General features: G+C 40.4%; 1 protein-coding gene across 1 annotated transcript in view; it reads left to right on the top strand.

Moving 5' to 3' along the window:
* Positions 1 to 12,623, top strand: part of DDX21 (DExD-box helicase 21) — a 37,141-nt gene that overhangs the window by 21,254 nt on the left and 3,264 nt on the right. The window contains exons 9-15 of the mRNA XM_004049509.5: positions 1,068 to 1,217; positions 2,755 to 2,916; positions 4,401 to 4,520; positions 5,526 to 5,599; positions 8,369 to 8,528; positions 9,681 to 9,815; positions 12,376 to 12,420. Of these exons, the coding sequence (XP_004049557.1) occupies positions 1,068 to 1,217; positions 2,755 to 2,916; positions 4,401 to 4,520; positions 5,526 to 5,599; positions 8,369 to 8,528; positions 9,681 to 9,815; positions 12,376 to 12,420 (846 nt within the window). The remainder of the gene's footprint in view (positions 1 to 1,067; positions 1,218 to 2,754; positions 2,917 to 4,400; positions 4,521 to 5,525; positions 5,600 to 8,368; positions 8,529 to 9,680; positions 9,816 to 12,375; positions 12,421 to 12,623) is intronic.

The following is a 12,623-nucleotide window of genomic DNA, read 5'->3' as shown; positions in this document are numbered from 1 at the left end:
CTTAGTTGCCAGAATATAAAATTGTATATATTTTTTTCTTGTCTGTTAGTATTAAGACTGGCAAATACTCTTTTTCCAGATAAATACTAAATCCATGTGAAAAGCCAAGGAAAGATATTTCTATTTGAGCTGTATATGATATCTGTGTTTTTATTTTTATTTTTTGAGATGGAGTCTTGCTCTGTCGCCAGGCTGGAGTGCAGTGGCGCAATCTCCGTTCACTGCAACCTCCACCTCCAAGGTTCAATTGATTCTCCTGCCTCAGCCTCCCGAGTGGCTGGGACTACAGGCATGCGCTACCACGCCCAGCTAATTTTTGTATTTTTAGTAGAGACAGGGTTTCACCATGTTGGCCAGGATAATCTCAATCTCTTGACCTCATGATCTGCCCACCTCGGCCTCCCAAAGTGCTGGGATTACAGGTGTGAGCCACCACGCCCGGCCCGATATCTGTGTTTTTAAAATTTCATCATCTATGGCCTCATTTCATTTCAGAATGATTTGGAACTTAAATCTATCTGAGTTATGTAAACATAAATCACACTTAAAATTTAAACATTAGAGGGCAGCAGAGAAATCTAGTGCTTTGTGTTTAAGCTTAAAAGTGTTGAAGTTTAAAATTTCACCTTTGATTCTGATAATCTAGATGAATTAATTTCACTGAGGAACAGACCTGTATATTAATCTACTACAGATTGGGTTTTTAAGTAAATGAAAGGGCAAAACATACAGAAATTTGTTGGTTATTTGGTTTCCTGTAGAAAGCTAGGGAATGGCATTTCCTTTCCTGCATTTTCCTGGTTGTCAGAAAATAAAGAAGTTAGATGCTCTTTAGAGAAAGGGGAGAGGCATGGGGAGATGGGCAGATCATGTAGCTTTCTGCTTTACTGGCTTATTTAGGTTTTTTTCTCTCAGTGGTGGCTGCAGACAGCTCTTATCAGGCTTGAGTACTTGTTTCCAGGAGCAAGACATTAGAACATTAGTGTTGTGCTCACTGATCATTGTGTTGTGATTTTAGTTTCCAGCAAAGCTTTACTAAATAGATGTTTTTTTTCTTCTTACATAAGCATCTGGCTATTAAGTGCCACTGGACTCAGAGGGCAGCAGTTATTGGGGATGTCATCCGAGTATATAGTGGTCATCAAGGACGCACTATCATCTTTTGTGAAACCAAGAAAGAAGCCCAGGAGCTGTCCCAGAATTCAGCTATAAAGCAGGTTGGTCCTTCCCCTTATGCCAGCAAAACTGGGGATATCAACAAATCTTCACCTTGGGCATATCTGCTCTTGGTCTGATTTTCATTCATTCAGTGAATACCAGTTTAGTTTAGTTTAGAAATGAGAGGAAGCTACTTTTTTTTTTTTTTTTTTTTTTTTAATTGAGGCAGAGTCTCATTCTGTTACCCAGGCTGGAGTGCAGTGGTGTGATCTGGGCTCTCTGCCTCTTGAGTTCAAGTGATTCTCCCACCTCAGTCTCCCGAGTAGCTGGGATTACAAGTGGGCACCACCATGCCTGGTTAATTTTTTTTTCTTTCTTTTTTGAGAGGGAGTCTCGCTTCTGCGCCCAGGCTGGACTGCAATGGTGTGATCTTGGCTCACTGAAACCTCCACTTCTTGGGTTCAAGCAATTCTCCTGCCTCAGCCTCCTGAGTAGCTGGGATTACAGGCACGTGCCAGCACGCCCAGCTAATTTTTGTATTTTTAGTAGAGATGGGGTTTCACCGTGTTGGCCAGGTTGGTCTCGAACTCCTGACCTCAAGTGATCCACCTGCCTTGGCCACTCAGAATGCTGGGATTATAGGCATGAGCCACTGCGCCCAGCCTACTTTTTTTTTTTTTTTTTTGGAGACAGGGTCTCACTCCCTTTGCCCAGGCTGAAGTGAAGTGCATTGGCGTGGTCTCGGATCACTGTAGCCTCAACCTCCAGGTAGCATGCACCACCATACCTGGCTTTTTTTTTTCTGGATGGTGTTTTATTATTGATATAATTCATGTGCCACATATTATCATTTTAAAATGTACAGTTCAGTGGCTTTTAGCATAATCATGAGGTTGTGCCACAGTCACTACTATCTAATTGGGAAGACTTTTTTTACCTTCAACTTTTAGGTTCAGGGGTACATGTGAGGATGTACAGGTTTGTTACATAGCTAAATGTATGCCAAGGTGGTTTGCTGCACAGATCATCCCATAACCTAGGTATTAAGCCCAGCATTTATTAGCTGTTTTACCTGATGCTCTCCTACCCACCCCCAACTAATTTTATTTTTTTAAATTTTTTTTCTATTTTTAGTAGAGGCCGAGTCTTGCCATATTGCCCAGGCTGGTCTCAAACCCCAGCCTCAAGCAGTCTGCCTGTCTGGGCCTCCCAAAGTGCGTGAGCTACTGCACCTGGCCTCACTTCTTTCTAATGATCAGAGTGTACATGTTAGAACTCACTTAATCTGTCATGGCATCTCATCGCATAAATGAGGAAAGGGTGGCTCAGACCTAAGGTTACACTGATAAAATAGGTTTGATCACTCTTGTCTCGTTCTCAACTTCAATAAGTAAAGTTGGATACAGTTGGAATTGATAACTGAGGATTTGGAAATAATATTGAGGCTTATCCATTCAAGACACATTTTCCCCTTTGTAATGTTTTCAACAGGCATGTCACCAAAATATGAATGTCTTTTACAGGCCTAACTGATGAAGAGAAAAAGTACTTGTATTATTGGAACTGGTGTTCTTACATCCGTTTATTTATTGGCAGGATGCTCAGTCCTTGCATGGAGACATTCCACAGAAGCAAAGGGAAATCACCCTGAAAGGTTTTAGAAATGGTAGTTTTGGAGTTTTGGTGGCAACCAATGTTGCTGCACGTGGGTTAGACATCCCTGAGGTTGATTTGGTTATACAAAGCTCTCCACCAAAGGTATGTGCTTTATGCTTAGATTTTATTTTGTTTTGTTTTTTTTGGGTATTAAAACAAATTGGAAATTGTATTATTTACTTTCATGTCATTAGTATATAGCTATCTTTTGAGTGCTGGGATGCTAAGGGTGATTTTGAGAATGAACCTGTTAAGAGACACCCCCCTCAGAACTGACACTTGAGTAGAAGTGCAGTCAGCAGACAGAGGTTCAAAAGGTGACTTTGGGATATAGTGTGATTTTTGAGCCAAACCTTGAAGATGGGTGGAAGGACTGAGATGGGATAGGGGTAAGTAAGATAGATAAATGCATGAGCCTAGAGGACAGGGGAGAGAAAGGGCCTGTAATTAACCTCTGTGGTTAGAGATGCTTAGGTTTGTGAGTTATAGGAACCTCTCAAGGAGGACCCTGAATCATAGTTTACTTGATGTGGATAGTTCTTCACGTAAATAAAGGTTGTTCTAAAGGTATTCCAATCACTTCCAACACGAGGACCCCAAAATCTCACCCAAATTGGCAAATCCCCCATGGTTAAAGGCTGCTTACAAAAATGGGGAAAAATAACTGAAGACTATGAATTCACCAATTCTTAAAAAGGAAGTCCCATGAGTGTGTGATATAAACATTGTTTCACCAGCCTTTAGACTTTTTGATATGGTAGCCACTAGCTGTGTTGAGCACTTGAAATGTAGGTGATCTGAATTGATCTGTGTACTGCAAGTGTAAAATACATACTGCATAACTTTTTATTATGCGGTCTGGATTTTGAAGACTTATGAAAAAATACAAAATGTTGCATTGGTACCCTGGTTTGTATAGATAGTATATTGAAATGATAAGACTTGGATATTCTGACAGGCGTGGTGGCTCATGTCTGTAATCCCAGCACCTTGGGCGGCCGAGGCAAACGAATCACTTAAGGTCAGGAGTTCGAGACCAGCCTGGCCAACATGGTGAAACTCTGTGAAACCCTGTCTATACTAAAAATACAAAAATTAGCCAGGCCTGGTGTCAGGTGCCTGTTGTCCCAGCTACTTGGGAGGCTGAGACAGCAAAATCACTTGAACCCGGGAGGCGGAGGTTGCAGTGAGCTGAGATCATGTCACTGCACTCCAGCCTGAGTGACAGAGCGAGACTCTGTCTCAAAAGAAAAAAAAAGACTAGATATATTGAGTTAAAATACATTAAGCTTCTTAAAGAAATCTTTTCAGTCTGTCTAGTGGAAGATTAAAAATTGGAATTACATATATGCCTCTAATGGACAAGCACTATTTAGACAATGCTCTTTGTAAATTTGCCTGCAGGACAGGGACCGTTGTTCTAGAAGCTTTAAAAATTGCCAGAGGTCTTTAAATTGAAGTGCTAAGGGACTTTCTCCCTCATGTCCCCAGGTTTATAACCACAATTGCTAGTGTTCACTGAAGGCTACTCAGGTGTTTGTCTCTCTTTTTTGGTTTAGTGTTACTCATGTATTTTACTTCAATAGGATGTAGAGTCCTACATTCATCGATCCGGGCGGACAGGCAGAGCTGGAAGGACGGGGGTGTGCATCTGCTTTTATCAGCACAAGGAAGAATATCAGTTAGTACAAGTGGAGCAAAAAGCGGTAAAACTATTCTTACCTTTCATTAAGCAAATGTTGAGTTCTAAAGTCAGTCTTTGGTTTCTTCAATTTTTATCCACTTTAAAATATTTTTAGTTCTAGTGTGTGGCAATGACTGAAAGCTTATTGTTAGGTACATATGTTGTCCTGTGATAAAAGGCCCATTCTGAAGTAACTTTGCATTTGAAAACAGTGATTTTGTTTTCATATGTTTGAAAGGCAGTTTTCAGACAATGATAAATATGAACCAGAGATAATTAAGATTGAGGGGCTGTAGGAATTGCTTGAAAATCAAATGAATGAGGGTATGTCAAAAGGATAAAGGGGAGAAGAGACTAATTTTTCCTCCAGGAGAATTGGAATAGTGTATGTAGATTCTTGCCCCTTCAGGAGCTTCACTCGTCTCCTTCCTCTTGAGTGGACTGCACTTAGGGAATTGCTTTCAAAGAATAGAGTAAGGTGGGGAGTGAGGACTTTACCGTGGAGAGATGAACAAACAGTACCTGGGCCAGTTGATCGTGGGTCACATCATTAGTGATAGGCACATAGCCATGTGCCCCTGATAAGAGGTGGTAAGGCGAGCATTCACTTCGGGTATTCCTCCCCCAAATATGTAACCCTGAGCATGAGGAAAACACAAGACAACCTCAAACTGAGGGACATTCTACAAAACTGTTGACCAGCACTCCTTAAAACTGTCAAAGTCATGAAAAACAAGGAAAGAAGGAAAGACAGACATGGAATCAAGTCTGGGGTTTGGTTAATAGTTTAGCAATGTTGGTTTTTTAGTTGAAACAAATATACATTAACAGTGTAAGATGTTAATAATAGCAGAAACCTGGAGCTCTCTGTACTGTCTTTGTAGCTTTTCTGAAAGTCTAAAATTAAAAGTTCATTTTTTAATGTAATAAATACATTTGGCCTATATTAAAAAATTAGGGAACTGCTTATCTTATTGGAAACAATTGATGGCCACTGTACATTAAACTGTGGTTCATTTTCCTGTAGGGAATTAAGTTCAAACGAATAGGTGTTCCTTCTGCAACAGAAATAATAAAAGCTTCCAGCAAAGATGCCATCAGGTATGTTCCCTACCACTGCTATGGTCTGTTTTAGTGTTGGTTCAAATACTGCATGTCTTTGTACAGTAATAAGATTTGACTTAAAAAAATTTTTTTTTTTAAATTTTTGAGACAGGGTCTCACTATGTTGCCCAGGCTGGTCTCAACTCCTGGTCTCAAGCAGTCCTCCCAGCTCAGCCTCCCAAAGTGCTAAGATTACAGGTGTGAGCCAGCATGCACAGCCTATTCTTTTTAACTGATAACCTGTTTATCAAAAAAAAACCAGACCATGCTGAAGTAGAATTTCACAAAGTGGATATCCTCGTTTCTACTCATTTCTGTCCTATCCTGTTTACCAGAGGAAACCACTATTAAAATAGTTTGCTTTGTCTAGGATATTTTAAGGGATAATATCTTAGGTATAGTATAAGTGCTTCTCACCCACTGGCTGATTAGACCACAGATTACATTCCAAATCTACATTAATCCAGTTCCTTGCCTGGTAGGATGAAAGTTGATTGCTTCGTTAATAGTAAATGTCTAGATGGTGAGGAATGAGTTAATTAACAGTTTGTCAAATGGAGGTGCTGCTGGCATTGGAGGCAAGATAATTATTTTTTATGGGATTGTCCTGCAAATGGAAGGATATTTAGCTGTTTAGGATCCGTGGCTGATTCCCCTGTGCCACATACTCAGGGTAAGTAGGGTTGGCATTATAAAAACCAGAAACCATTTTCCAGATGCCTCCTGATGGTGACCTACGTTCTCTGTTAAAGAACCACTGAGTTTGGGCATCATTTTTATAGTGGTTTCCACAATTACTGTAAATGCTTATTTAAAAAACAGACACAGGGAGTCCACGATCAAAGGAAATCCTGGATGTCAATCAGCATATTAATAGTTCAGGAAAGTTTTGTTAATGAAAGAGTTTTGGGCCAGGCATGGTGGCTCATGCCTGTAATCCCAGCACTTTGGGAGGCTGGGGTAGGCGGATTGCCTGGGCAACACGGTGAAACTCCATCTCTATAAAAAATACAAAAATTAGGCCGGATGTGGTGGCTCACACCTGTAATCCCAGCACTTTGGGAGGCCAAGGCGGGTGGATTACCTGAGGTCAGGAGTTCAAGACCAGCTGGCTAACATGGAAAAAACCCATTTCTACTAAAAATACAAAAAAAATAGCCAGGCGTGGTTGCGCACGCCTATAATCCCAGGTACTTGGGAGGCTGAGGCAGGAGAATTGCTTGAACCTGAGAGGTGGAGGTTGCAGTGGGCCGAGATCACACCATTGCACCCCAGCTAGGGCAACAAGAGCAAAACTCTGTCTCAAAAAAAAAAAAAATACAAAAATACAAAAATTAGATGTGGTGGCAAGTGCCTGTAGTCCCAGCTACTCTGGAGGCTGAGATGGGAGGATTGCATGAGCCCAGGAGGTTGAGGCTGCAGTGAGCTGTGGTTGTGCTAATGTACTCCACCCTGGGTGGCAGAGTGAGACTATCTCAAAAAAAGAAAGAGAGGGAAGGGAGGAAAGGAAGGATGAGTGTATTTTTTTTTTTTTTTTTTGAGACAGAGTCTCGCTCTGTTGCCCAGGCTGGAGCGGAGTGGTGCGATCTCATCTCACTGCAAGCTCTGCCTCCCTGGTTCATGCCATTCTCCTGCCTCAGCCTTCCGAGTAGCTGGGACTACACAGGCACCTGCCACCACGCCCAGCTAATTTTTTGTATTTTTAGTAGAGACGGGGTTTCACCGTGTTAGCCAGGATGGTCTCGATCTCCTGACCTCATGACCCGCCCACCTTGGCCTCCCAAAATGCTGGGATTACAGGCATGAGCCACCACACCCGGCCTGGAAGAGTGTATTTTAACTGCATTTTTCAAATTTATTTTAGCATGGCATGTTTTTTTTAAGTGTCCTGCAGACAGGGTTCCCTTGGGTGCCAGTTAAGGAGAGTTGGGGTTAGATGGCCAAGAAGGGGAATGAGACAAAGATGCTGGTGGTATACAACAAACAGTCTCCAGCGTGCCAGCCCTGACACGGCTGCATGTCACTTTCTCCCCTTTTACTGGATGATCTTTTTCAACTTTGAACGGGACATTTATTATTGCCAAGATAATAGTGACCCCCTTGAAAATGTACAAATAGTCCCATAAAGGTCCTTATCATTTTTTAAACTGACTTTGGAGGTCTTTTTCTTATTTCTTTTATTTTCTTTTTTTTTTTAAAGAGACGGAGTTTCTTAAAATGATTGTGTGGCACAGTCATAGCTCACTGCAGCCTCAAGCAATCCTCCCACCTCAGCCTCCCAAGTAGCTGGGACTACAGGCATGTGCCACCACACCCAACTTTTTTTTTAAACTTCAGAATGGAAATAGGTTTTTTCTGATCCTAAAAGTAACACATGCTTCTTGTATAAAAACTCTTGACATTATTCATCATCACATCTAATGGTAGTATGACATTTTATTATGTCTGTTTTGTGGCTTATATAAGCAGCCCAAATGATGCACATTTTAAAATTGTTTGTACTTTTTGTGTATTATAAGTAACACCGTGGTGAACTTCTTGTTTTATTATTTCCTTAGGATAAAATGGTGGGGTAGGTGATAAATTAGAATTACATACAGTCAAAGGAATAGATTTATTACTATAGAAATATGATTATTATATACTGCATCAAAAATAAATATGTTACACATGTGAAAGATTTGGAAAGTTACCCATTTATCTTGAGATGTCTTAGAAATGAAATGTATCTAGTATCCTTTCTCCTAACACACTCTCAAACAACAGGCTTTTGGATTCCGTGCCTCCCACTGCCATTAGTCACTTCAAACAATCAGCTGAGAAGCTGATAGAGGAGAAGGGAGCTGTGGAAGCTCTGGCAGCAGCACTGGCCCATATTTCAGGTGCCACGTCCGTAGACCAGCGCTCCTTGATCAACTCAAATGTGGTAAGGTTCTGCAGCACATTCCTGACACTTCATAATTTGGGGTATGAGCAGGTTATGAAAGGGTTTCATTTAAGCTTCCCAGTTGTTTTCATTTTCTCATGAAGTTAGTAAAGTATTAATTGTATTTTACAATTTCTGGCCAGACACAGTGGCTCATGCCTGTAATCCCAGCCCTTTGGGAGGCACAGGCAGGAGGATGGCTTGAGCCTACAAGTTTGAGATCAGCCTGGGCAACCTAGTGATACTCTGTCTCTACAAAAAAATAAAAAAAAAAAAATTAGCTGGGCGTGGTGACATGCTGTGGTCCCAGCTACCTGGGAGGCTGGGATGGGAGGAGGGAGGATCACCTGAGCTCAGGAGGTTGAGGCTGCAGAGATCCATGATGGTGCCACTGCACTCCAGCCTGGGTGACAGAGTGAGACTCTGTCTCAGAAAAGAAAAGAACCAATAATTCCCATGTTTAAACACACACACACATACATGCAAATCCATAGAGGCAGAAAATATGAGTGGTCCTGACTGGCTATGTGGATGGAGGAATGGCAGTGGCTAGTAATGGATGCAGGATTCTTTTGGGTGGATTATGCCATGTTCTGAAATTTTAGATAGTGCTGAATGGTTGCAGATCTTACAAATATACTAAAACAAACAAAAAAAACACTGGATTATATACTTTCAAATGGTGAATTTTGTGGTATGTGATTTTTAATTGTTTTAATCCTAAAGTAGCCCAAACATATATATGCGCATAAATGCATATAATAAATTTAGCCAGCATACCTAGAAACTTTAGAAGGTGTATGCTTTTCTTTTCCTGTAAATTCAAATTTTTATTGAGATAATTGTAGACTTACATGTAGCTGTAAGAAATAATACAGAGAGATCCTTTGTATACTCTGCTCAGCTTCCCTAAATGGCAATATTTTGGAAAACTATAATACCACAACCAAGATACTGACATTGGTACAATCAACCAGTCTTACTCAGAGTTCCCCAAGTAAAACGAGGGACTGTTTGTACTAATTGTTTGTGTGAGATGTATGTTTTTAGGAATAACTTTTTAAGAAATATTTTAGAATCACAAAAGCAGGTATTTATCAATTAGGTTTATTTTCAGCACTTTAATTTTATTCTCCTTTCTTGTGTTGTAAGGGTTTTGTGACCATGATCTTGCAGTGCTCAATTGAAATGCCAAATATTAGTTATGCTTGGAAAGAACTTAAAGAGCAGCTGGGCGAGGAGATTGATTCCAAAGTGAAGGGAATGATTTTTCTCAAAGGAAAGCTGGTAAGGCTGGGGTCTCTGTTGTAACCTTGATGGGGCTTTATGTGGGCAGGAAAACAGTGTGGTGTGGGTTCTTCCTGTTCTGTGGGGATGCTGCATCTCTTCACTCTCTCATCTTCCCTGGGTAATCTCATCCGTGATCCTCAGATGCCACTCTGCCACTGACAACTACTGTACCTCTATCTCCAGCCTGAACCGTTCTCACAATGCCAGACTTGATCCAGCTGCTTCCCTGACATCTCTACCTAAGTAGCTTATTTAAAGTAACTTTTTCAGAATCTTTTTTTTTCTTAGCAATCCTATTCTAGCACTGGACTTATTCAGAATCTTGAATTCAAATTAAAAATGAAAAAATTTGCCTCCCAAACCTGGTGTTCTTTCTTCTGAGGCCTTCTCTTTGTTTATGCCATAGACTATCACAAGGATTCTCAAACATTTTGGTTTCACAATCCCTTTAGCAAATGTTAGGGACCCCCAAAAGCTTTTGTTTACATGGGTTATATCTATTGATACTTACTGTATTAGAAATTAAAACTGGAACTCTAAAACACAATATCATGTTCCATTAGCCATCAGAGCAATGATTTTATCACGTCATATATGTCTAGGAAACTCCACTGTACCCTTGAGGGAATGAGTGTGGAAAGGGCAACATGATTATGAGAATAATTTTGACTTGGTGAAGCCCCTAAAAGATCTCAGGTTTCCAGGTTTCCATTGGCCTAGTGAACTAATCAGATTTATCTTCAACTTATTGCATGTCTAGCCATGTTGTTTATCTCCTTAAGCAACTCCACAAAACTTGTGGGATAAAGTCTCAACCCTTTCATAGGAGGATAAGATCCTTCATGTCCTGGCCTCTGCTAACCTTACAGCTTAATTTCTACCTCATTGCTACCAACACCATTTACTCCAGCAGTGCCCAGTACACCATGCTTTATCTCATCCTCAGTGCATGCTGAACCTACTATTTATAGTAATCTTTCGGCTGGGCGCCGTGGCTCATGCCTGTAATCTCAGCACTTTGGGAGGCTGAGGTGGACGGATCACCTGAGGTCGGGAGTTTGAGACCAGCCTGACCAACATGGAGAAAACCTGTCTCTACTAAAAATACAAAATTAGCCGAGGATAATGGCGCATGCCTGTAATCCCAGCTACTCAGGAGGCTGAGGCAGGAGAATCACTTGAACCCGGGCGGCAGAGGTTGCGGTGAGCCGAGATCGCACCATTGCACTCCAGCTTGGGCAACAAGGGTGAAACTCCATCTCAAAAAAAAAATTTTATATATATATATAAATCTTTTCCTCCAAAGTAGCTTTTATGACTTTGCTTAGCCTTAAATCTTACCAGGCAATGTTAGGGGCGTCTTTATCTGTACTTCAGAGTCTTTAGGACACATGTTTATGCAGGTAAACTTTTACCTTGCTGTGTTTGCTAATGGAGAGCCTCAAGAACACTCAAAGGCAAAAACTGTTTTCTAATTACCTCTATACCTAGTGAATGCCTGGGATTATACTCTACTTTGTAAATATGTAAGCGAAGATTCCCATGAATGGCAAAATCCACCAGTAGGTGATGATACCTATGTTATGATTGGGTAAATTTTGGGGTGAAAGGGGTGTTCCTTATAAAATATTACAGTTGAAGACAGCAGGGAGAGGAGTGCCTGTATTAGTTAACACATAGTTTGACTATATTTTTAGACGATTTCCTTGATTGGAGAGGATGGCACTTAATATTAAAGATGGTGTCCTGGCTAGGTGCCATGGCTCACACCTGTAATCTCAGTATTTTGGGAAGCTGAGCTGGGAAGATAATTCTTGAGACCAGCCTGGGTAATGTAGTGAGACCCTGTCTCTACCAAAAAAAAAAAAAAAAAAGCCAGATGTAGTGGCATGCACCTGTAGGAATTCAAAGTTACAGTGAGTTGTTAATTGCACCACTGCACTCCAGCCTAGGCAGTAGAGCAAGACCCTATCTTAAGAGGGAAAAAAAAAAGATGGTGTCCTGTATTATTTTTTTCATACTCTTACAGAAGGCTGAATTAAGAAAAACCAGAAAATCAACAATAGAAGATCATTTGTTTTTCTGCTTTTAATTAGGTCATTCTGAATAGCTGGCATTGCTTTTCTGATGGAAGGCAGTATATAGTTTAGACTATAGGTTTTAGAGCCATACAGACTAGATTTTAAATACTTGCGCCATTTAATAGCTGTGGGGCCTTAGACAAGTCAGCTAACCTTTCCAAGCCCGTTTGCTCAGCAGTAAAATGTAGCTAATAGCCACTAGGGGGTTAGCACAGTGTAATAGCTAAGACTCTGTCTATAGTTAGAAAGTTCTAAATCATTTGGGGTTCTTTTTTTCAATATTCCTTGTCTCTGCAGTGTACTTTTGGCAGCTATAATGTATTAGCTTTGGTCTAAAGTTCATCTAAAATTATACCTGGTGGTTTTTTTGCTTTATGTTTTTTGTTTTCTTTTTTTTTAAAGAATACGTGGTCTTTTAAAGGGAGTATTTTTCATGTGCGTTGGTTGGATTAACTTCCATTTGCTTTGATTTCTAGGGTGTTTGCTTTGATGTACCTACCGCATCAGTAACAGAAATACAGGTATTCTTTTCCCTTAGATTTTAAAGTTAACGTACCTAAATTGTAGAATGTTAATTATGAAAATAGAGAATAATAGATTGGGAAACAATAGTTCTGGTTCCTTTAGTAAGAGATAATCGATAATTAAATTTTGGAATATTCCCCCCTAACTTTTTAATTCTGATATTTTTGTAGTTGAGCCCACCTGGTTTCTATATTTCCTT

The sequence above is a fragment of the Gorilla gorilla genome, chromosome 8 (assembly GCF_029281585.2).
Source record: "Gorilla gorilla gorilla isolate KB3781 chromosome 8, NHGRI_mGorGor1-v2.1_pri, whole genome shotgun sequence".
Taxonomy (NCBI): domain Eukaryota; kingdom Metazoa; phylum Chordata; class Mammalia; order Primates; family Hominidae; genus Gorilla; species Gorilla gorilla.
Note: the sequence above shows the minus strand (reverse complement) of the source record. Positions and strands in the feature narration are given on the sequence as shown.